The sequence below is a fragment of the Odocoileus virginianus genome, chromosome 29 (genome assembly GCF_023699985.2).
Source record: "Odocoileus virginianus isolate 20LAN1187 ecotype Illinois chromosome 29, Ovbor_1.2, whole genome shotgun sequence".
Lineage (NCBI taxonomy): Eukaryota > Metazoa > Chordata > Mammalia > Artiodactyla > Cervidae > Odocoileus > Odocoileus virginianus.
In genome coordinates this window covers 1,033,086-1,059,238 of record NC_069702.1, presented here as the reverse complement: position 1 = coordinate 1,059,238, position 26,153 = coordinate 1,033,086, and the positions used below count along the sequence as shown (strand labels likewise).

Genomic DNA, 26,153 nt, shown 5'->3' with positions numbered 1-26,153 from the left:
TTTGAAATGGATATTTTCCTTTAGAGAAAATTCATAATTATATTTGATAATATTGGCCTTCTAATCTATTAATATTCAGTATTTTCTTAATATTCTGTTTTGTGTCATGGTAACATTTTCTGGGATAGATTCTTTTCTCCTCCACATGAAAAAACCATTTTAAAAAGCATCTTTGTCCCACTGTCGCCTTCCCCCACTGTGTCCAATATGACATTGTAAAGCAGTTATCCTCCAGTTAAAAATAAATTTAAAAAACATCACCTTCCCAGGTTGGAATAACCTCTGCTCTCTGGGAGTCTGGTAGGGAATACGTCCTAGTTAGGGGCAGCCCCTGCCGAGTGGCTAGTATAGCTGACCAGAGCCTGAAGGAAGCATCCTCACTGGCCACGCCCGTCTTAGCTCTGGGTCCCTGTGCTCGGCCACCATCCGCTTTCTGCCAACCGTTACAGCGTGTAAGCATGTCAGCCCTCACTTTAAAGAGCTCTTCTCCCAAGTGGGTGGGGGGAGTCAGAAAGAGGCAGTGAAAATTACTTGAAGTTAAAAGTCTGTTATTGTAGAGTTTTTGATGATGCTCTTGATGAATTTTGGATGCAGCCTTTTTCAAAAACATATTCATGATGAAGTGTTTTTCTGAAGATTGTTTTTCAGCAAGGGACAACAAAGCTCAGTGTAGAAAAGAACAAAACTTCTATCACAAGCGACATTGGCATGCAGTTTTTCGACCCAAGGACTCAAAATATCTTATTCAGCACAGACTATGAAACTCATGAGTTTCATTTGCCAAGTGGAGTGAAAAGTCTGAATGTTCAAAAAGCATCTACTGAACGGGTATGGTTTATTTTCTTTGCTTTATTAATGGAAGAGAATTACTGTCTAGAGTTACAAAGTGTGTTTGGCGGGGGAGGCAGTTTTACTGATACAGTGCTGTGAAATAATTAACTCCAAAAGAGTGGAAAAGATTAGTTCTACATTTGTCATCAGCTGGTTTGTGTGATCATTATCAAATCATCTCTTTATCTCTACATCTATAAAATGTGAATGAAAACACTTGCCTTTCTTATTTTTTCATTGAAACTTCTACTTTTCTATCTCTAATAATAATTCTCACTTTAATTTAGAAATTCTTCATCACTAGTTTGTTTGTTTGTTTGTTTTTTTCAGATTACCAGCAATGCTACTAGTGACTTAAATATAAAAGTTGATGGGCGTGCTATTGTCCGTGGAAATGAAGGAGTGTTCATTATGGGCAAAACCATTGAATTCCACATGGGTGGTAATATGGAATTAAAGGCTGTGAGTATTTTTTAATTTAAGTGAATTTCTAGATTCTTGGGTACATAAACCCATATTTGGAAAGTATAGTTATGAAAAATGATAGTGTATTTGTATTTTTTGACATGGAAAGATGTTCACAATAGATTATGAAGTGGAAGTAAGTTGTAAAACAATGTGTGAAAAACCTCATTTTTATTTTTCAGATTATATGTATGTTTATAAAAACCTGGAAGGTTATGCCAAAATGTCAACAATGGTTGGTTATGGGCAGCAGAGTGACAGATGATTTTTATTTTATTTCTGCTTGCCTGTTATTTTCTAAAAATTTTTTTTTGCATAATGATGCCTATATTATTTTAAAAGGCAAGCAAACAAAAAAAAACCTTCTTAAAGAATATCAAAATAACTATCCATGTCATGAAGTTGATGGGGTTTTTTTCAGTTAAAGATTTTTCATATCCCTTCCTGGGTTTTGTATCCAGTGATGTAAAAATCAATTAGTCAATATATAAAATGTGTTTTTATTTATACATCTGTTATTTAATTGTAAAGGAAAAAGATTTTGCCTTTATTATACCTGTTGAAAAGCAGTTTCCTTTGTGCCTCACAGATTATATCTGAACTTTAATAGGTAACATATTTCATGTAAGGGAGCCATAAGTCCAAAAACATTCTACCTGTTTCATAATTCTGGTCAAAGTATATTTATTCAGAATGTCTTTTGGGCACCTGCTCTTTGCTATCCAACTAAAGCTAATTAAATTTATCAAGCATTAAATAACAAAGATGAACTTAAACCTAAGGACTTACAAAATAATTCTTTCCTTTTAAAAAATGTAATCATAGCTCTTGAAGGAAGAAACTTTTAAAAATTAGGTTTTTCACTTTCATAAATATCTTTTTCCTCTGAAGAGCATGTTCCAGTCTCTCAATAGTAACTGTGAACGTAAAATGTGATTCTTATCAGAAACTCAGTATCAGTGCTGAGTCCTCTTTGTGTACCATGTAGAAGGAAGCCATCCTTCTGAGAGAGTGGTAGTGTCCCAGGGGCTGTTCTTCTCCACGTCGGAAACTCAGAGAAGCAAGAGATGTGACTGATTGCTTTACAGCCTTTAGCAAATTACCTAAATCTTTTAATTTTTTCTACTTGAAAATTCTACCTGTTGTTACTGTGACATACTTTGAAATACACACACACAGACACACACACACCCACACCCAATATCTCCACAGTTAAAGAAAAAGAAGCCAGTATTGAAAAGATAATTAGCTTTATCTTTCAGCTAATATCAGAGGTTGGTTTTTAAGTGTGTGGCTAATCATTAGGAAGAATCTTATCAATTAAACTGCCTTTTTTTTTTTAAAAAGTGCTAAGACAAATATGATATCACTTATATGTGTAATCTAAGAAATAATACAAATGAATCTATATACAAACTAGAAACTGACTCATGGACATTGAAAACAAACATGGTTACCAAAGGGGAAAGGGAGGCAGGGAGAGATAAATTAGGAGTATGGGATTAACAGATACAAATTACTATACATAAAATAGATAACAAGGATTTACTATATGGCACAGAGAACTACATTCAAAATCTTGTCATAACTTATAATGGAAGATAACCCAAAAAACATATGTATGACTGAATCTCCTTGCTGTACACCTAAAACTAATACAATATTGTAAGTTAACTATACTTCCCATTAAAAAACTGCTTTACAAATTTAAAGAAAGTAAAATTACATGACCACAAGATGGCAGCATTGGAGCAAAATTTGAAAGTTCCATGTACTATCTCAATTCCATGTACTGTCTCTCAAAGAGATGGGAATACCAGACCACCTGACCTGCCTCCTGAGAAATCTGTATGCAGGTCAGGAAGCAACAGTTAGAACTGGACATGGAACAACAAACTGGTTCCAGATAGGAAAAGGAGTACATCAAGGCTGTATATTGTCACCCTGCTTATTTAACTTATATGCAGAGAACATCATGAGAAACGCTGGGCTGGAGGAAGCACAAGCTGGAATCAAGGTTGCCGGGAGAAATATCAATAACCTCAGCTATGCAGATACCACTACCCTTATGGAAGAAAGCGAAGAAGAACTAAATCTTGATGAAAGTGAAAGAAGAGAGTGAAAAAGTTGGCTTAAAGCTCAACATTCAGAAAACTATGGTCATGGCATCTGGTCTTATCACTTTATGGCAAATAGATGGGGAAACAGTGGAAACAGTGTCAGACTTTATTTTGGGGGGCTTCAAAATCGCTGCGGATGGTGACTGCAGCCATGAAATTAAAAGACACTTGCTCCTCGGAAGGAAAGTTATGACCAGCCTAGATAGCATTTTAAAGAGAAGAGACATTACTTTGTCAACAAAGGTCCATCTAGTCAAGGCTGTGGTTTTCCCAGTAGTCATGTAGGGTTTTCCCAGTGGTCATGTATGGATGTGAGAGCTGGACTATAAAGAAAGCTGAGCACCAAAGAATTGATGCTTTTGAACTGTGGTGTTGGAGAAGACTCTTGATAGTCCCTTGGACAGCAAGGAGATCCAACCAGTCCATCCTCGAGGAAATCAGTCCTGAATATTCATTGGAAGGACTGATGTTGAAGCTGAAACTCTAATACTTTGGTCACCTGATGCGAAGAACTGACTCACTTGAAAAGACCCTATACTGGGAAAGATTGAGGGCAGGAGGAGGAGGGGACAACAGAGGATGAGATGGTTGGATGGCATCACTGACTCAATGGACATGAGTTTGGGTAAACTCCGGGAGTTGGTGATGGACAGGGAGGCCTGGCGTGCTGCAATTCATGGGGTCGCAAAGAGTCGGACATGATTGGACAACAACAACATCACTAACATAGTCAATTAACCATTTCCATCACTTCATAATCAACTTTCTCTCATTGCTTTAAGCACCCTCCATAAGCTGATGACTCTCAACTTTGGAACTTCTTTCTCCCCTGAACTAAGATTCATATATCCAACTGCCTTCTTACCTCTCCAGTTCAGTATCTATGAGGCATCTCAATCACAACAAGTCTAAAAGTCTGCATATCCTTCCTCCCTCCCCAAACATGTATTTCTCTCAGTGTTCCCATCTTGTTAAATGCTACCCATTGGTTCGTCAGTGGAGCCTTCGGGCTGTACCTTCAGAAGATGTACAGAGCCTGGCTGATGCTCGCCATCTCCACCAGCACCACCACCATGGTGCAGACCACCGTCATTTCCTGCCTGCACTGCTGAAACAGCCTCCTCTTTCACCCCTGTACGCTGTTCTCTATAAAAACAGCCAAAGCAATCCTTTTTGAAAGATCATGTCACTTCTCTAGTCAGAACCCTCCAAATGTCTTCCCATCTGATTTGGAATAAAATCCCAAGTCCATTCCCTGGCCCCGTGTGTCTGGCCCCTGGTTATTTCTGTGACTCACCTTCTCCTTCAGCCACACTGGCCTCCTGTCTGTTTCTGGAACACAAGTCACACGTGCATATTGTTCTTTCCTTTGCCCAGTCACCCATATGCCCTGCTCCCTCATGTCACCCAGTTTCCATCAGACCTTCCCTGACCTTCCGCTATACAGTAGAACCCCACCCGGTCACTCTCTCTCTACTTATCCAGACTTGCTTTTTTCAGATGATGTTTGTTTTACCTCTTAAGATGTTTATTGTCTGCCCCTCCCCAGTAAAATATCAGTGTATGAGGACTTAAACTTTGCCTGTCTGTTGACTGCTGTGTACTCAACACCAGGAATGGTATCTGACACATAGGAGACATTTAAAAATTAATCACTGAATGAAGGAAAAGAAGGAAAGGGAAGAAGGGAGAGAGAAGAGTTCCAAAAAAGAGCAAGTCTGCGATATTATAGTGCTCCTGGGACAGTGGGCTTGAAGAAAAGAACTTCCAGCCAGTTTTCTTTGAGTATCTGATCTTCAAAATTATATTTCTTGAATCTTCATTTATAGTGTTACCAAAATAATTGGAAATTAAAATTACTTTTCTCTAGGAGAAAAGTTTTCTAGTTTTTCTTTTTCTGTTCATTGTCAGAAACATATCAATCAGACACTTGGTTAAAACTCAAGTAGTAGCAAGTGAAAATGATCTGAGACTTGATCAGTGTCAGTCTTATGTGCACTTAGGAATTTTGATATAATTGTTAGCTGAGAAATAAATTGTGTTAAGTGTATAAATACAACTTATGAACAGTTACTGAGAGGTCACTAGTCAAATTTTGATTGGTTTGGGGATTTTTTTTGTTATTTTGGTCATGACTTTACTCTGTCTTACTGCCTTCTATTCTTGCTCATATTCCAGTGAGTTTTGTTTATTATCTTTGTTCTGTCCCTTCTTGTGTGGATAAATAAACCGTATGATTTTTCTCCTGATAGGAAAACAGCATCATCCTGAATGGAACTGTGATGGTCAACACGACTCGCCTCCCAAGTTCCTCCAGCGGAGACCAGTTTGGTGGTGATGACTGGGTGCGTTACAAACTCTGTATGTGTGCCGACGGAACACTCTTCAGAGTGCAGGTGACAGGTCAGAACATGGGCTGCCAGACCTCAGACAACCCCTGTGGAGACCCCTACTAGAAGAACCCAAGAGGACATCAATAGATTCATATTGTGACTTTTTATTTTTTTAAGACTAGGCATGCATATCATGTTTTTACAGAGTTTGTGATAACTCATTTATGTAACCTGCAGTGCACTGCTGCATCTATTATGTAGTCTCCATGTTTAAAATAGTCTCAGAGAGCCTAAATTCTAATACATTTCATTGAGTTGCACTGATCAATTTACGGTTCTCTAAAATTATTGAGAGAAGTGAATATAATCAAAATTATTCTTTAAAGAAGTATTTTTAAAATGCCACTGTTCCTGTCTAAAGGATAAAGGGATGAAGCAACTGTAGACTCACTATAAGTAACTTTTAGTAACTAATGGGGTTAGACCCACTTAAGATATTTAAAGGTACACCATCAATAAATGTTACATGTTCTGTCCTTAGGCTTCTAAGAGGAAAGACAGATTTTTAGTGCATTACTTTCAACTGTATTCTCGCATACAAGTGAGGTTACTAAAGAGCTTCACATATGGGAGATAGTAAGGAACTAAAGGTCCGTATTGTCACAGCTATGGTTTTTCCAGTAGTCATGTACGGGTGTGAGAGTTGGACCATAAAGAAAGCTGAGCACTGAAGAATTGATGGTTTTGAACTGTGGTGTTGGAGAAGACTCTTGATAGTCCCTTGGACTGCAAGGAGATCCAACCAGTCCATCCTAAAGGAAATCAGTCTGAGTATTCATTGGAAGGACTGATGTTGAAGCTGAAACTCCAATACTTTGGCCACCTGATGCGAAGAGCTGGCTCATTTGAAAAGACCCTGATGCTGGGAATGATTGAGGGCAGGAGGAGAATGGGACGACAGAGGATGAGATGGTTGGAGGGCATCACCAACTCAACGGACATGAGTTTGAGTAAACTCCGGGAGTTGGTGATGGACAGTGGCGTGCTGCAGTCCATGGGGTCACAAAGAGTTGGACACGACTGAGTGACTGAACTGAACTGAACTGATGGTTCCTTAGTTTTGCACTAGGAAGAAAGTACTAAGAGAATGTCCACTCATTAAATGTTCATTTACTCATTAAATACTGTGTTCGCAATGTGGTAGAAATGAAAGCACTATCTCAGCTTTACCTAGGAAATGATGATAGCTGTCATTTATTGAGCATCTTACACTGCTAGGCATTGTCTTAAGCATTGCACATGTAATGTCTAGTTCTCACTACAAACTCTATAAGCAGATGTTATCCCAGTTTACCCATTTAGGAAACTGAGGATTAGAGAAGTTAAGAAACTTGCCTGAGGAAAGAACAGAGTTGGGATTGGAATTCAGATGTGATTCAAACCTAGATGGACCTGTTTCTAAATACCACATTCTTTTTATCAATATCTGTACTGGATTTTTAGGTATTTAAAACTCTAGAAAGATAAACAGAGGCCAATTCAGATTTACTTGTGCAGATAAGAATCAAAACAGTTGTGCTACTCTAGATAAAAGAAAATCAATCTCGTGTCACATAACTGACCAGTCAATGTCAGATTTTGAAGTTTCTGAAGCCAATTACAAAATACTGTGCTATAGAGAGTTCATAGTTGTGGGTGACCCCCATACCCCAACTGGAGTGCCTGAATGGGTAAAGGGGTTGCCAAGATATGTATACCTCAGCCTTTGGGGTGGCACAGTGGGAGACGGGGAGGTCATGTCCCAGGTGAGCCCCAGGCTGGAGAGTTTACCCCAGCGAGCCAGACAGATTAACCTTTTTAATATGTGTCAGACCTTGAGAGGAGTCAGGAAGCGCTGGACTAAAGGGCGCTAATGCAGGAAGTAATATGAGTAATTTTTATGTAAGAGGAGAATTGATCTTTGCTTCTAACGTCAGCACCCATCGTAATGATTTACAACCCTCAAGCCCGTTGATTTTTCATGTGTTTTATGTTTGGCTTGAATTCTGGTGGTATTAACACACACGCAGCATCAGGAAGAGAGGCTTCAAAGTAGTGAGCCATAAAGTAGGCAGCCGAGATAAGCCATAAACCCCATTTTGCATTTAAACATAACAGTATTCTGTCCTTGACACTTTGAACTATATAGATGAGAAAATCAGTACAAAAAAGAATTTGCATTCAGTATTGTCACAGTTTCTCTGATAGAAAAACCAAACCAAAAAACAGTAGAGACTAACTTACCTATTACTGAGTACGGTTTTTAAGTGAAGAAAAAAGAGAGGAAGTGAAATTTATGACCTCTGGGTATTGTTAGTTGTAGTGATATTCAAAATCCATATGAATATTATTCAGTTTCACTTAATATCTGAATGATATTCAGAAAAAAAATCCATTGGAATTTTCATTCAGCTGCTCAGTATATTTGTAAATTTTACATTCATTACATGTCTGCTTTATTTAGATTTGCTTTGGAGTTTTGTTTTGATAAATATTTTTATAAAAACCACAAAACACTATGTTACAAAGTATTATTTATTGAATGTAATTCATGAAACAATCTATTTTTACTTCTCTGAGAAATAACTTGTCTTTTATACATTTCCATAAAGTGCTTTGGACATGAGAGAATATTTTGATGTTTTTATAGAACTGATGTTAAGGTAACAGGTATAGTATTTTAGGACACTTTATAGGTAGCTTGTGCTTCTTCATTGAAACATAGACCTGGAAAATTCCCTGGGAAGCAGAACAAGAACAAACCATCCATTTTGCATAACAGTAAAGCCTCAGCTACTCATTCTCACCCTCCGATGGTATTTTCCTATAAACTGAATTCTTAACTTTGCCTCTTCTGCTGATTATTCCCCTCCATCAAACACTGATTCGACAGGCAACAGATTTGGGGTGAATAGAAGACAAAGACAGGATCCCAGGAAAATGGGACAGACCCACGCTTGTTTAAATAACTACACTCCTTTAGAGGTAGATGACAATGACAAGGGGGACAAATGAAATGAAAGCAAGGTATTTCAGAGGCTGTCTAATGGGCAGGTGGGAAGAATGCAAAACAACACACAGTAGGGACTATCTATGTGTTGTCTGTAATATTTTAACATATACTTGTGCTCTTTTTGCATTATTAAAAAAACAAATGGTGTATGATAGTTTTGAATGAACAGTGAAAGTTCTACCTAGTTTTGAGTGAGTTCTTTAAAAGAATGAGGATGTTACGGTGCTAAACTTGACAAAAAAAGAGAGACCATTGAAATACTGATAATTTTAGTAACCTTTTTTCAAAGCATTGAGGGGGCAAAGATTACAAATTATGCCGTACAAAAATAAACATATAAATCTGAGTTACTAATTTGACTTTCAGTTGAGTCAGTTTGTAATAACTATTAATGACCTCTGTTTACAATAAAGATTCTATAAAATTGTTTGCTGTTGACTTTTTAATTGTTAAAATATTGGCAGGTTTCTACTCACTCCTGTAAACGTGTTGAATAGCTTGAGAATTGGGCACCACCAGTATTTATGTCATCTCTCTGGAATCCTAGAGCTCGGAGGGAGAGGTTGTACAGCCCCAGTCTGGAAGGTCCTGCCCTCTGCACTGCAGAAGGCCTCTCTCTCTGCTGGCTTTTCCCCAGCGTCCCAGGGGAGTGTGCACAACGGTCTGTCCTCTCTGCAAGAGGCCAGAGCTTAGATAGGAAAGGGTTAAAGGTTTGCCAGAGGGCAGGCTCCAGGGCCGATGGGCGGAGCCTCAGAGGCTCAGGTCTAAAAAATCCTCACCTGGTGTGATTCAGAGAGAGACCCACTGGAAAAAGTCCCTGAGGATCAGAGGTATGCCCAAGAAACTGTTCCTGTTGTGTGCTTTCTCCATCTTGGCAGAACTAGCCTCTTGTGCCTTTTTCTCCTAATTGTGGTGACTTCTCTTTCATATAGGAACGGACTCATTTCCTTTCTACTTTCTGATTTTCCTACTGCTTTCTCCCTACCTCTCTCACTGACACACCCCATATTTCTTACTGCTTCCTCATAACTTCAGCTTGAATCTGTCCATTTATAGATTTACATTTCACCTAATTGTCTCCAATAGCCTCAGAAAATATTTCTGGAGTTCTCAGATGTTCCTTACCTAACATATAAGTTTGTTTTAGTGTGTATATATATGTAGATATAAAGACTTTTGAATTTATTTTTAATTGGAGGATAATTGCTTTACAATGTGTTGGTTTCTGCCATACGACACTGCAGAGGGGACATATATATATTATGGCTGGTTTGCATTGTTGTATAATATTTTTTAATTTATGAATTAATACCTTTCACTTTAAGATATAAAATTATCCTTATCAGCTGTTTTGAAGTCAAATCTACTAGTTACAGATAAATGTCTTCAACTTAGAATCAGGTAAATGAAAAAAAAAAAGTGATTTTTTTTTTTTTTAAGTCCCCTGAAGAAAAAATTTTTGAACCACATGTTTCTCTTTGATATTATAGTATGCCTATGAATGATGACTTTTTTCTGTTATTGCTGATACTGTGACATTAGCTTGCTATATAATTGTATACTGATGATTTCAGCTTTGAATGTAGTAACAAATACTTTTCTGACTATACAAATTAATTCAATTGCTGGTATTACATAAGAAGTACACTTTAAAAATCAGTCACTCCTCCATGCTGTAGGGCACCTTTGCAGTTCATGGCCATGTGTACCTGAATTTAGATGCCCTTCAAAAATATGGGAGATTTGATCTTATATGAAACCAAAGTTTAAAAAGTTACATGGTCAGTTTCATTCACTCCCATCTATTCATTTATCCAAGCAGAGTATAACCCTATGACAGACTGCAGACTTAAAAATTTAGAACATGGGGGGAAATATATAAATTTAGATGATAAATAGGTTGATGATACAGATATACCCCAATTTATAGATAGCATAGTCCTATGACAGATTGAAGACTATTAAAAATATTTTTTAAATAGGGGAAGTTTTATCTTTATGTATGTGTATATAAATTTTAGATGATAATAGGCTGATATAGATACAGCCCTATTTATATATAGCATAGTCCTATGACTGAAGAGTATTAAAAATGTTAAAAAGTGGGGGAACTTTTTCTATATGTGTATGTGTATATATATAAAAACATGGCCCTTACCATCTGGGAGCTGTTGTCTTTTGGGGTGTTTAAAACAGATGCAAAGCAAAGCAATGCAGGATAGTATTGCTATTCTGTCAAATTGAATGTTACTAACTTATATTCATTCATTCAATAAATATTGAAAGGTTTCTGGACAAAAAAAGCAGGAAAAAGGGTCTTTAGGCCATAAGATCTGTGATAGATATAGAAGGACATACATAGGTTTTGAACTGAGAAGAGGAAAGGGCTTTGGGCTTGGAATTGGAGTGAACCAAAGCTGGTTTTTACATGAGATCTGCATATATATTGAGGTGCACAGGCCTCATCTCGTAGGTACTCCACATGTGCTTTCTAAACTAGTTCATAAAGTTATGTAAACAATACAAAGCCTAGGATGCCGACCCGACGGATTTGGACTATAGGCACTGAGGATCCCTTTAAGGATTTTGAATGAGGGAATGAAATGAGGGAAACAGTACTGTGGGGAAGTAACCCTTCGGAATTTCATTGGATAAACCAAGAAGGAGAATCAAGAGGCAGTGAAAATGGCAGGAAGACTAGTTAGCCCGCTCTAGCACTCAGATGAGTGATGGGAATGACAGTGGTGCCACTGAGGCAGGAAGGGCGATTGGTCGTAAAGCTGCCTGCTGACGCAGGTGGTCATCTGTTCACACATTGATTTTTTCATGGGCTTTCGTAATTAAATCACAAAACTACTCATTTACTTTTCTTTTAAAATTGTTTTTGTCTGTATCTTCAGGTATGGTGATTTGTAGATACTTGTTTTAAAGCTTGTGATTGCTTTCAATAATCTGATGAAAAAGATAACTGAGTTTCTGTATCTTCATGGGTCCTAGGCAAAGCATCCTTTTTATAACCCCCACCTTTTTATTTGAAAGGTCACCAAAAGCCACAAAGACAAAGCTTGTAGTTCCTCCAGTCATTTAAAAAAATCATAAGTCTCTTTTATGAGTTGAACTTTTCACCAATACAGTTCTGTGGTTTAGTGTAACTAGATGACTTGTCACTCACATGGTGAAGCACGTGGCTGATTACAGTGGTGTAAGATAAGCATAATAGACTACTCAGTGCTGATGACCAGCAAGGAACAGGGAAGTGTTTAATCTTGGTAGGTTTCCCTCATTCTAAAGAAGACTGTAGGGTGAATGGTCCTGGAAAAGCAGACACAGAGGTGAGACCCAAGCGAATATGTATTTTTTGACAGATTGGGGTGGGGGGAGAGGGTCTTTCTTTTAAAATGTGACATAAATGTAATTTTACACTATTAGCTGTATACCATTTTGGCAGTTATATTTTACCTCAATTTGTAAGAAATCAAACATCCACTTAAATTGACAATCAAGGCAAGATAACTTTGCTAAGTCTTAAATTGAAAATTAAATTTTCTGCTTATTTGCTGTTTGTACATAAGTCATTTTGAATAAGCCAATTTTTCTTTCTCCAGGCATTATGAAAAACCCGTGTTTCCGAGTGATTGCCATGGTTATAGGTCTTTATTTTACTGGCACAATGACAAACCCATCAAGAAAAAGCAGTATTTTATTCAGTTCCAAGTGCCAATGGAATGGATATCTTACAACAAATTGTTCTTTTGCTCGAAAGCATGAAATACCCGTGGACATATCACAGATAGCACCCACGGTGGATGAAAGTTCCAATTTCTTTACGGTTCTCTTACAAACTCACATGAAAAAAGAAGAATGGAACATAAAACACCTGGACCTTAGTAACAATCTCATATCAAAAATAACCTTAAGCTCTCTTGAACATTTTCATGCTTTGGAAATATTAAACCTCAGCAACAACGCCATTCACTCAGTATTATTGGATCTACCCAGTTTTAAGTCCTCATGGGTGAAACGCCACAGAGGCAGCTTGAGAAATCGGCTTCCATTTCTAAAGTTGCTTACTCTTCAACGAAATAAACTCAGCAACATTCCCAAGGGTAAGTACAATTTTAAAAGATAGACCAAGAAACCACGAGTATTTGGAGAGCTAATGTGCATGCTTAGTTGCTCAGTCATGTCTGATCCTAGCGACCCTTTTGACTGTACCCTACCAGGCTCCTCTGTACATGGGATTTTTCAGGCAAGAATGCTGGAGTGGATTACCATTTACTTCTCCAGAGAATCTTCCCGACCCAGGGATCAAACCTGTGTCTCCTATGTCTCGTGCATTACAGGCAGATTCTTTACCCACTGAGTCATAATGTTTTGTGTCAATAAGAATTCCAGGTTTGTTTTCAGTTTCAGGAAAACAGCTGAAAGTATAGCAATTTGATCAGAGTAAATATAATAAGAGGACTTCCCTGGTGGTTCATATGGTAGACTCTGCCTGCAACGCAGGAGACCGTGGTTCTATCCCTGAGTCAGGAAGACACCCTGGAGAAGGAAATGGCAACCCACTACAGTATTTTTGCCTGGAAAATCCCATGGATGGAGAAGTGTGGAGGGCTACAGTCCATGGGGTCACAAAGAGTCAGACACGACTGAGTGACTAATTCTTTCACTTTCACTTTTCAAATATAATAAAAGTTTCTTATGAGAATTTTAAGTTTATAATATGTGGAATTTCAAGTCAGTGTAATTTAATCTCCTGTTGCCATAACTTATATTGATATTATATGAATTTGTCAAGAGATACTAATAATAGAAAGTATTTAAGTGCTAAATAATAATGCATTATTTTAAATTACCTAATTTGATTTATGTATATTTGTTACTAATTAGCATTGAGAAATAACTAGTTCAGATACTTTTAATAGGTAACAATTCAAATTAAATGTTGCCATATTTATAACTTTTGTTTTTACAGAATACATTTTACATCTACTTATCTAGTTCTTCTCCAAACGTAGACTATATATATGCTAATATTATATGTAAACTCTTATTATTAAATCAAAATTAGAACTCATCAGAACACATACCATCCTATTTTATAATAAATACTCATCCATGCTGATACTCAGTAATCTACATGTTGGAGTTCCTCAACTCCAATGTTTTTATTTAGAAAATATATATAATAATACTAAAAATAATGTTTTATATTTTTATATTTTATAATAGTAATGATGTTTTATTTAGAAAATCAGATTTGTAAGCCACAGCTTCCTTTTTGTATTCAGGAAAGCTGCAGTTTCCTTTCCCTATTTGTTTTCAGTCTCAGTCACTATTGCTAAGTACTTACTTTATATTAGACCCTATGGTGGCGCTAGTGGCAAAGAACCTGCCTGCCAATGCAGGAGATGCAAGAGACATGAATTCAGTCCCTGGGTCAGGAAGATCCCTGGAGGAGGGCAGGGCAATGCACTCTAGTATTCTTGTCTGGAGAATCCCATGAACAGAGGAGCTTGGCAGGCTACAGTTCATAGGGTTGCACAGAGTCAGGCATGCCTGGAACAACTTAGCACACATGCATGCACATGCTAAGAAAATGTAAGAATATTTTCATTTTTCTCCATCTCAAATTATATATAGTTTTTCTCATTTTCAGTTCTTTAATTTCATGTTTTTATTTTTTTATTTATTCATTTATTTTTTGCTCTTTTACCAGTTTCTGGTCCTGTTGTAAGCATAGTTGTGACAATAATAGCCTGGCAGGTGAAGGGACAACTGCTCCAGTCCCCACATCAGCAGAATTGTGTGAGGACAGGAGTCTTCTCTCCCCGACCTTTTCCATAGAAGCAGCATGTAGTATTCTCAGTGCATAGTGTAAACTAATTGCATTTTATGATTTTTATTATATTCTTATTGTAAAAGAAATGCCTATTATTTGTAGAATATTAGGAATTAAAGAAAAATTTAAAGGGAAACATTAAAGTCCCTCATGTAATATATATTCTTCAACTTTATTCTTTATGCCTACCTATATATTTTTCTTTCAAAATTGTATCCTACTGCCCATATGTCATAACATAATTTTATATCACAGAATATTTTGAACATCATACATAATTAAGCAATCTCATAAATATTTTAAATAGTCAAATAATTTTCATATATGTTAGTCGCTCAGTTGTGTCCAATTCTTTGCAACCCCATGGACTGTAGCCCACCAGGCTCCTCTGTCCGTGAGATTCTCCAGGCAAGAATATTGGAGTGGGTAGCCATTCCCTTCTCCAGGAGATCTTCCCAACTCAGGGATAGAACCTGTGTCTCCTGCACTGGAAGGCAGATTCTTTACATCTGAGCCACCAGGGAAGCCCCAATTTTCATATATACATATAATCAGTTCAGTTAAATAGCATTTAGATTATTTCCATTTTGTTTGCTATAACTTTTTGATGAACATCATTAAAGCTACACATAGTCACATGATATAGCAGTGTTTCCTAACTAGTGTGTTAAATGTGAATCTCAGATGCCCATCAGCAGACGAATGGATGAGGAAGCTGTGGTACATATACACCATGGAATATTACTCAGCCATTAAAAAGAATTCATTTGAATCAGTTCTAATGAGATGGGTGAAACTGGAGCCCATTATACAGAGCGAAGTAAGCCAGAAAGATAAAGACCAATACAGTATACTAACACATATACATGGACTTTAGAAAGATGGTAACGATAACCCTATATGCAAAACAGAAAAAGAGACTCAGATGTATGGAACAGACTTGTGGACTCTGGGAGAAGGCGAGGGTGGGATGTTTCAGGAGAACAGCATTGAAACATGTATATTATCTAGGGTGAAATGGATAACCAGCTCAGGTTGGGTACATGAGACAAGTGCTCGGGCCTGGTGCACTGGGAAGACCCAGAGGGATCGGGTGGAGAGGGAGGTGGGAGGGGGGACTGGGATGGGGAATACATGTAAATCCATGGCTAATTCATATCAATGTATAACAAAAACTACTGTAATGATGTAAAGTAATTAGCCTCCAACTAATAAAAATTAAAAAAAAAAAATGTGAATCTCAACCCACAAATACAGGTTAACTGGATATGTAACTATAGTTTATAATTCAGCAGAATTTCTAATTCTGAGCCCCCATTCTGCTAGCATCAGTTAGGGTGGGATGGAGAGAGAGTGACAGTTAACCTCAGTCTTTCATGGACTTTCATTTGTCTTTTCCTAGATTTGTACCACAGCTCTAGAATCTTATATCCCAACAAGGCATCAAAGTGTGTGTGTGTGTGTGTGTGTGTGTGTGTGTGCGCACGTGCACACATGCTCGTATATGTATCCCTTACCCCTTCTAGCCAGAGAACATTTCTTTTCAGTTCTTCAGTTTGGAGGAAATGCTTACCTGCTTTTGTTTCTTCACAATCCTCTATCTAGATCTAGAAATTCCTTTCCTGTAGAGATTTAGGCCTTTGGTAAACAAAAGCCAAAAAGACATGTTTGCACCTCTGCTTTCTGCCTTATGATGTACCTTCGGGGGCTCCTCTCTAGCTGCTGCGTGCGGGCTTCTCACTGCAGTCCCTTCTCTTCTGTGGCGCACAGGCTCTAGGCATGCGGGCTTCAGCAGTTGCAGCACTCGGGCTCAATAGCTGAGACTCGCGGGCCTTAGAGCTCGGGCTCAGTAGCTGCAGCACATGGGCTTAGTTGCTCCGTGGCACGTGGAATCTTCCCCAACCAGGGAGCCAACCTGTATCCCCTGCATTAGCAGGTGGATTCTTTCCACTGTGCCACCAGCGAGGGCCTCCCCTGGAACAATTAACACAGATCTTTTACTTTCTGCTTGAATGGAAAGAAAGGAAATAAGGGAAAGAGATAGGCAAAAGATTAATATGTCAAAATATTAGCCCACCACAACAGTAAATAGAAAAATGCTGACTGGCTCCTTAAGGCAGATGAATTCCCCAGAGCTCACTGGAGGTTAGGATGAATGCATTTCATTTAAGGACCAAATATCCCTATAAAATGCAGATACAGTCCTATCTTCTTTTCTCAAGTTAAACTTTTGCTTCCCAAAAATATCAGGAAATATGTTAAAAACTTCCAAAAGAGGTGGGAAAATATATGAAATGAGCAACTCCTGTATCTGAAATTCTATTTAATAATAGAATTCTAGCATATAGAACTATGGAGAGATGAATAAAACAGATCAGTGATGGAAGTCCAATGTAAGCCCTAAATCTAATTGGTTATACTTGAGTTCTTTTATCCATAGCATTTTGTGATTTGAAGTGTTTTTCTGTAATCATCATATACTTTTAGTTTTTACTAGGTTGAGTCCCCTCTAGCGTACCTTCCCACTCATCATTCTGTGACTATGGCTAGGTAACAATAAATTTTTTTTTGTCTAAATCCCGTTATCTTTTAAAATGTTAAATAGTTATTGCAGTAGAAGTGATCCTAGCCCACTCTAATTCATAATTATAATCCATAAGCAGAGAATCATTTGTATCTAACTGTTTATATAGGTAAATAGTTAGATTTACAATGATCAATACAAAGTAGTAGAGGAAAATAATAGAATGGGAAATACTAGAGATCTCTTCAAGAAAATTAGTGATACCAAGGGAACATTTCATGCAAAGATGAGCACAATAAAGGACAAAAAAGGTATGGACCTAACAGAAGCAGAATATATTAAGAAGAAGTGACAGGAATACCCAGAACTATACAAAAAAGATCTTCATGACCAAGATAACCACAGTGGTGTGATCACTCACCTAGAGCCAGACATCCTGGAATGCAAAGTCAAGTGGGCCTTAGGAAGCATCACTACAAACAAAGCTAGTGGATGTGATGGAATTCCAGCCGAGCTATTTCAAGTCCTAAAAGATGATGCTGTGAAAGTGCTGCACTCTATGCCAGCAAATTTGGAAAACTCAGCAGTGGCCACAGGACTGGAAAAGGTCAGTTTTCATTCCAGTCCCAAAAAAAGGCAATGCCAAAGAATGTTCAAACTACCGCACAATTGCACTCATCTCACATGCTAGCAAAGTAATGCTCAAAATTCTCCAAACCAGGCTTCAACAGTACGTGAACTGTGAACTTCTGGATGTTCAAGCTGGATTTAGAAAGGGCAGAGGAACCAGAGATCAAATTGCCAACATCTGTTGGATCATCAAAAAAGCAAAAGAGTTCCAGAAAAACATCAACTTCTGCTTTATTGACTATGCCAAAGCCTTTGACTGTGTGGATCACAACAAACTGTGGAAAATTCTGAAAGAGATGGGAATACCAGACCCCCTGACCTGCCTCCTGAGAAATCTGTATGCAGGTCAAGAAGCAACAGTTAGAACTGGACATGGAATAATAGACTGATTTCAAATCAGGAAAGAAGTACATGAGGGCTGTATATTGTCACCCTGCTTATTTAACTTCTATGCAGAGTACATCATGAGAAACACTGGACTGGATGAAGCACCAGCTGGAATCAAGATTGTTGGGAGATATATCAATAACCTCAGATACACAGATGACACAACCCTTATGGCAGAAAGCGAAGAAACTAATGAGCCTCTTGATGAAAGTAAAAGAGGAGAGTGAAAAAGTTGGCGTAAAGTTCAACATTCAGAAAACTAAGATCTTGGTATATGGTCCTATCACTTCATGGCAAATAGATGGGGAAACAGTGGAAACAGTGACAGACTTTATTTTGGGGGGCTCCAAAATCACGGCAGATGGTGACTGCAGCCATGAAATTAAAAGATGCTTGCTCCTTGGAAGAAAAGCTATGACCAACCTAGACAGCATGTTAAAAAGCAGAGACATTACTTTGCTAACAAAGGTCCATCTAGTCAAAGCTATAATTTTTCCAGTAGTCATGTACAGATGTGAGAGTTGGACTATAAAGAAAGCTGAGCACCAAAGAATTGATGCTTTTGAACTGTGGTGTTCGAGAAGGCTCTTGAGAGTCCCTGGGACTGCAAGGAGATCCAACCAGTGCATCCTAAAGGACATCAGTCCTGAATATTCATTGGAAGGACTGATGTTGAAGCTGAAACTCCAATACTTTGACCACCTGATGCAAAGAACTGACTCATTGGAAAAGACCCTGATGCTGGGAAAGATTGAAGGCTGGAGAAGAAGGGGATGACAGAGGATGAGATGGTTGGATGGCATCACCATCGAAATGGACATGAGTTTGAGCAAGCTTCGGGAGTTGCTGATGGACAGGGAAGCCTGGCATGCAGCAGCAGTCCACGCGGTCACAAAGAGCTGGACTTGACTGAGCGACTGAACTGAGCTGATTTACATAGGTGTTTGCTCTCATCTCAATTGACGATTAATTAGAGATAATCTCAGCACCAATCAAACAATTGGCCTGTGGCACATGTGTACCTTTATAAATCATGTTTGACATGTCTTAAAATTGTGACAGTTCATAGAGGCAGTGAAAGGTTGCTTTGACTCCAGAGAGCCCACTTTTGGAAGGGTAAAAGATCATATTGACTTACCCAATGTCAGCTGACTTCCTGTCTTGACACTGACCAGCTGTGATGTTACCAAAAAGCTTCATGTTGGAAAAATACCCAGAGGAGGTACTGGCCTATGTAATTTACAAAACAGAAGCCAACTGTGAAGTTAACCTTAATGATCACTTCACCTTCTTCCCGTATTTTGGGAGTATAGCATTAACAATGGAAAAATCAGTTTTAAAAAATAGAAATCCTGGGGATCAGTCTCCAGTTACACTATCCCACTTACATCAAGAAGTATTTTGGGAGTGCCCAAAAGTGCCTGAAAATATATCAGGACAAACATCTTACTGGGTTTCCAGTTAGGCTGAAAGACCAGATGTGACAACCTCACATTAACACACTAAATTCCAGAATCCAAGAGATAAGTATGTTATCAATGAGGCAAAGTAGTACCTGATTTTTGAAACTGGTGGTAACCAGTGTATTGTTGAAAAAAAGAAGCATATTGTATTCTTTTCATTTGTAGGATATTAAACCTTTCATCCTGATTGCTCCTTGGATTATGGAAATACCAATAACCAATGTTCTCAAAACTAATACAGGTTCAAAAGTAACAACATGAATATATGTCATTAAGCTAAGAGGGCAAGGTCTGTGGCTCACCCCTGTAAATTTGACCATATTAAGGGCTAATTTTATGAATCAAATATGTTATCCAGGACCATTCCAGACTCTATTCCAATTCTTAATACTCTTTGAACTTGAAGCCATAAACTTTATGTTATCATATTATCACATTTGGAAGAGCGTTTAGGAAGTTCAGAGTCCGAAGAAATGTTTCTAAGATAGTGTAATGTCTGGACATACCCTCTGTAGCCTTTTCTCTAATAGACACTGAGATAATTTCCTGGAAATAATAAAACTGTCTCTGGCCATTTAAATGCAAAGGCTAATCAAATTCTTGCCTCCTGTGGCCTAAGTGATCATCAGAAGACAGTTTAATAAATAATCCCATCTCCACAAAATTGCCTCCATATTTTTCTCCCAATATTCAACTCTCTTTAAACATGAAATGTGCTCTCTGATAACCAATCCCCACCCAGTAATGCACCTCCAACCTCTTTCACTCACCTGAATGTCCTTCAACACCAATTTCACCATGTAGTTTATAAAAGAACATACTTCCCCTTATTGAGAAACACAGTCACAGGTCTTGGAAGAGTTTACCCAAATTCCCCAACTCCATCTTGAGAGACCCCCAAACAAAAAGATCATTTGTAGAACTTCACCAGGTCTCTTAGTAGCATTAAAGCTTGATTCTCTAAAAGTAGAAGTAAAGAGAAAATCTTCATGTGGAAGGAATAACTGAACATCACAGTCTTAATTCCCATTGCAAAAGTTATCTTCTTGTGGATCTTAGCTGGATATTATGAAGGAAGTCAAAAAGTTTTACAACTGTCCGTGTTCAAAAGCCACCCCGCCCCCCATCCCCAGACATGCTTGGGCATGTTCTGGTTCCACTCTTCCAGTTTGTATTTATCAACCCAAACTCCCAGTCCATCCATCTCCCCCGCCCCTCTCCCTTGACAACCACGAGTCTGCTCTCTGTATCTGTGAGCCTGTTTTGGTTTTGTAGGTAGGTTCGTATGTGCCTATCATATGTGCCCTTCCTCTCTGCTTTATCTTTTGTACTCCTTGGTGATGGTTTTGTCACTGTCGTGTCCAGCTCTTGCGGCCCCATGGACTGTAGCCTGCTAGGTTCCTCTGTCCATGGGATTTTCCAGGAAAAATACTGGAGTGGGTTGCCATTTCCTTCTCCAGGGAATTTTCCCAACCCAGGGGTCAAACCCCAGTGTCCTGCACTGCAGGCAGATTCTTTACCAACAGACCTACCAGGGAAGCACCTTGTATCACTCTACTTGTTTATTGACCTTAAGCAAGTCACTTAACCTAGAAAAGCCTCCTGGTTCTTATCTTTAACTAGAGATAGTGATATATATAAAGGTTGATGTGAGGCTTAGAGCATTTGTAAAAACTGTAACAGAGTGATGATATACGTAAGATATCTTTCTTCTACCTCATACAGAACAGGTGTGCAAAAATATTAGTTCTCCCTTAGGGCCATTTGATCATCCTGAGTATCTTAATTCTCTTTCCCATCCCAGTTCTTGCTACTGTACCTTACAAGGTACCTTAGTGGTAGCAGCTAAAATGACCCTCAGTTGCTAACTGCCCCACCCCCCCAATTTTATTTCAAAACTCAAATAGCTGGAGTGTTTGTTTGGCCTGGAGTTATTCCTGCTACAGACAGCTTCCGCCGAGCTGGCAGAGGATGTTTGCTGAGAGCAGCCTCCCTGCCTCCTGCCAGCCACAGGTGGCAGCTGCCCCCGTACGGCCTTGCTCTGCAGGGGGCATGCCATAGGACACCTTGGTACCAAGGTCAAAGCGTCTCTGCTTGCAGAGCGGGCACATCAGCCTGCAGAGCTGGCTCAGATGAGACTGTGGTGTTTTGGTGTTTTTTTTTTTTTTTTTTTTGGCCTTTTTTTTTTTTTTAATGAAGTGTAGTTGACTTACAATGTTGTACTAATTTCTGCAGAGTGATTCACTTATACACACACACATATATACGTATATTCTTTTTTTATATTCTTTTCCAATATGGTTTGTCATAGGATATTGAATATAGTTCCCTGTGCTATATACAGTATGACCTTGTTGTTTATCCATCCTAAAGCTAATAATTTGCATCTACCAACCCCAAATTCCCAGTCCATCCCTCTTCTCTCCCTACTCTCAACTTAGCAACCACAAATCTGTTCTCCCGGTCCATGAGTCTGTGTTTTGTAGATAGGTTCATTTGTGCCGTATTTTAGATTCCACATATCGTATGGTATTTGCATGTATCTGTCTGACTTACTTCACTTATGATAATTTCTAGGTCCATCCATGTTGCTGCCAGTGGCATTGTTTCATCCTTTTTTATGGTTGTGTAGTATCCCATTGTATGCACGTACCACATCTTCTCTATCTTCATCTGTTGATGGATCATTTAGGTTGTTTGCCTGCTTTTGCTCTTTTGACAGTGCTGCTATGAGCATAACTGTGCATGTATTTTTTGAATTATAGTTCTGTCTGAGTATATTCCAAGAAGTAGGATTGCTGGATCATATGATCATTCTGTTTTTATAAACTGTTATTATTTTGTCTTACTTGATTGTTTTCCTTGGTTTCTACATTTTCTTACTTCTCTGATTAAATTTGCTGTTTGGAACTTGGGGAAGGCCTAGGAGGCTAAAGCTTTTCTATTCAGATGAGAGGTCAGGAACACAGGGCCCTGTCTCTGAGAAGGCCCCACAAGGTCCAGCTGCATTTCAAATCCACGGTTAGAGGTGGAGGTTTCAACACCCCCTGTCAATTGATAGATGTGGTCTCCCTCATCACTGAACTCCTGGGGTACTTATTCAATTCGATTAAGCACTAGATATAGTAGCAACCATGAGCTTACATCCCTATACAGGCCAGGAAATCTCATGAAAATGTTAAACTCCTTCATTGCAGTTTCCTGTGTGGCATTTTTTCCTCAAGACCCATATGTCTGCATATTAAAACATATAGGGATATTCATTCCACAAAGAAACAGGTTTTCCTTGGTGTGTATGCCCAGAAGTGGGATTGCTGGGTCATATGGCAGTTCTATCTCCAGCTTTTTAAGAAATCTCCACACTGTTTTCCATAGTGGCTGTACTAATTTGCATTCCCACCAACAGTGTAAGAGGGTTCCCTTTTCTCCACACCCTCTCCAGCATTTATTGCTTGTAGACTTTTGGATAGCAGCCATCCTGACTGGTGTATAATGGTACCTCATTGTGGTTTTGATTTGCATTTCTCTGATAATGAGTGATGTTGAGCACCTTTTCATGTGTTTGTTAGCCATCTGTATGTCTTCCTTGGAGAAATGTCTGTTGAGTTCTTTGGCCCATTTTTTGATTGGGTCATTGATTTTTCTGGAGTTGAGCTGGAGGAGTTGCTTGTATATTTTTGAGATTAATCCTTTGTCTGTTGCTTCGTTTGCTATTATTTTCTCCCAATCTGAGGGCTGTCTTTTCACCTTGCTTATAGTTTCCTTTGTTGTGCAAAAGCTTTTAAGTTTCATTAGGTCCCATTTGTTTATTTTTGCTTTTATTTCCAATATTCTGGGAGGTGGGTCATAGAGGATCCTGCTGTGATTTATGTCGGAGAGTGCCAGATCTGAAAGAGACACATGCACCCCAATGTTCATCGCAGCACTGTTTATAATAGCCAGGACATGGAAGCAACCCAGATGCCCATCAGCAGACGAATGGATGAGGAAGCTGTGGTACATATACACCATGGAATATTACTCAGCCATGAAAAAGAATTCATTTGAATCAGTTCTAATGAGATGGATGAAACTGGAGCCCATTATACAGAGCGAAGTAAGCCAGAAAGATAAAGACCATTACAGTATACTAACACATATATATGGACTTTAGAAAGATGGTAACGAGAACCCTATATGCAAAACAGAAAAAGAGACTCAGATGTATAGAACAGACTTGTGGACTCTGGGAAAAGGCGAGGGTGGGATGTTTCAAGAGAACAGCATTGAAGCATGTATATTATCTAGGGTGAAACAGATCACCAGCCCAGGTTGGGTGCATGAGACAAGTGCTCGGGCCTGGTGGACTGGGAAGACCCAGAGGGATCGGGTGGAGAGGGAGGTGGGAGGGGGGACTGGGATGGGGAATACATGTAAATCCATGGCTAATTCATTTCAATGTATGACAAAAACTACTGTAATGATGTAAAGTAATTAGCCTCCAACTAATAAAAATAAATGGAAAAAAAAAAAAAAAAGAAACAGGTTTTCCCCAGAGGTTACATTCACAATGTTTAACAAAAGGCCTTTCGCCTGGGTTCCCAAGTTGGAAGCCTCCTGGCTGTATTGATGGAGTGGAATCTTTCTGGGGGAGGGAGGGGGGAGGGAGGATGCAGTCAGTCCAGTGCCCAGGGCAGTGCACACAAGGGGTCAGCGGCGGCTGCTCATGAGCCAGTATGGAAGTGTTTCTCATGTTGTATTCATAAGTATTCAACATGTGCCCGCTGAATATTAACCTTGGCTGTCTCTCATTGTTCTAAGCATGAGGGCTTCTTGGCCTATTCCTTGTCTTCCTATTTTTGATAGAGACATCTTATTCATCTATAAGCACATTTCCCATCCAAAGCAGGCAGCCTTCATTCAGCTCCAGCCAAATGCTTTGTGCCATTTGAGACTTCCAAGTTTTCAAGAAAAGTTAGAAATGTACATATCTGTATTGAATCTTTAATGTTGGCTCCACGACTTGTAAATTTCTGTGCAGGTCAACCACTGTGACCTCTAGCCTATGGAATGTGTATCATACAACAGGCCTTACACGTGTTCACAAAGATGTGAATTCTACCCTGAAGGGACCAACATCTGATGGAGAGACTGACAACCAAAGATGGTTTATTGGTGGGGGTGTGACTGCATTGTGTAACAAATCGCTCTTTCCCGTGTGTGTGCTTTATCACGTGACGCGGCACAAGGGTTCTCTGCTGTCGTTGTCCCTGGCACCAAGTGCCCTGCTCATAATATTTTGACTGGGTTGTCGTCCTTGTGATCTCTTGCTCAGTCTATAAGCTGAGATGAACATGTGAGGGCATAGATGTGAAGCCATTTCAATTAAGTCATCGTCTCTCAGCATAATCAGTCTTATAGTAAGTTCTCTGCAGACAGTAGACAAGAAAGAAACCCTTCTGGAATTGAACCAACATGATCTGCTATGTAGAGGTTTGTTAAAGACACAGGCTACATGTGAGAACAGAGCAGAAGGAAATGTAAAAATGCAGGGCTTTCTTGTGAGACTCATATGGGAAATCAAATTTGGAAGACTGCTATGGCTAGCACCTCATTCTCAACGTTTATCTTCAGTGCCAAATGATTACTTCTGGAATCAAATGAAATACAAAGGCAGAGGCCAACACTCAATTAGATGATTTTGCCAGAAAGTAAAATATCTAGCTGTAATACATTACCTAATATAAGAATTTCTAGAAAACACTTATCAATAATAAGTAGTTAAAAGATTCTACAAAATAGAATAATAATAACTGAAAAGGGGAAGAACTCATCCATGTAAATGAAGCATCAAAACAACTTTTTTCTCTATAACCATAGCAAGATCATCCAGTTTTACCCATAGGTCAATCAAATAAGCAAGTATTATAATTATCTCATTCAATCCAGGTTAGATTTTTTTACTGATGCTCTTATAAAATTAGCATGTGCATGCATGCTAAGTAGATTCAGTGGTGTTGGTCTCTTTGTGACCCTGAAAACAATAGCCTGCCAGGCTCCTCTGTCCATGGGATTCTCCAGACAAGAATATTGGAGTGGGTTGCCATCCCCTCTTCCAGGGGATCTTCTCCACCCAGGGACTGAACCCACATCTCTTATGTCTGCTGCATTGGCAAGCAGGTTCTTTACCACTAGCGTCACCTGGGAAGCCCCCAAATTAGCACATGTTCATATAAAGAAAGAATTCAAAGTGTATAAAATAAAAGCATAGTTTTGCCTTTCTTCACCACCCTGCTCCAAAGTGTAAATACAACTGGTACCTTAGTTCATTTCCTTCCAGGCCTTCTTCTCTGCTCTCTCAAAACATATGTATCTGGTTCTTCTTTTGCAAAACATTAGAATTATACTCCATACTTTTCTGAAAATTAACGTTTACCTTCCTGTTCAGTCAGTTCATATTGGTCTACCCCGTTCTCTTTTAAGGCTACACGGTATTTATAGTATTGATAGACTATCCTTTGTTTGCC

General features: G+C 38.8%; 2 protein-coding genes across 3 annotated transcripts in view; both read left to right on the top strand.

Annotated features, from left to right (window-relative positions):
• SGCB (sarcoglycan beta) overlaps window positions 1-9,228 on the top strand; it is a 30,053-nt gene extending 20,825 nt beyond the window's left edge. The window contains exons 4-6 of the mRNA XM_070458044.1: window positions 637-828; window positions 1,162-1,293; window positions 5,669-9,228. Of these exons, the coding sequence (XP_070314145.1) occupies window positions 637-828; window positions 1,162-1,293; window positions 5,669-5,872 (528 nt within the window). The 3' untranslated portion in view covers window positions 5,873-9,228. The remainder of the gene's footprint in view (window positions 1-636; window positions 829-1,161; window positions 1,294-5,668) is intronic.
• Window positions 5,673-26,153, top strand: part of LRRC66 (leucine rich repeat containing 66) — a 37,452-nt gene continuing 16,971 nt past the window's right edge. Inside the window, exons 1-2 of one of the 2 annotated variants that reach the window (XM_020890154.2) lie at window positions 5,673-5,761; window positions 12,407-12,907. In XM_020890154.2, the coding sequence (XP_020745813.2) occupies window positions 12,412-12,907 (496 nt within the window). In that variant the 5' untranslated portion in view covers window positions 5,673-5,761; window positions 12,407-12,411. Of the gene's footprint in view, window positions 5,762-9,322; window positions 9,632-12,406; window positions 12,908-26,153 lie in introns of those variants that run through there. The other variant, XM_070458043.1, reaches the window with a different exon arrangement.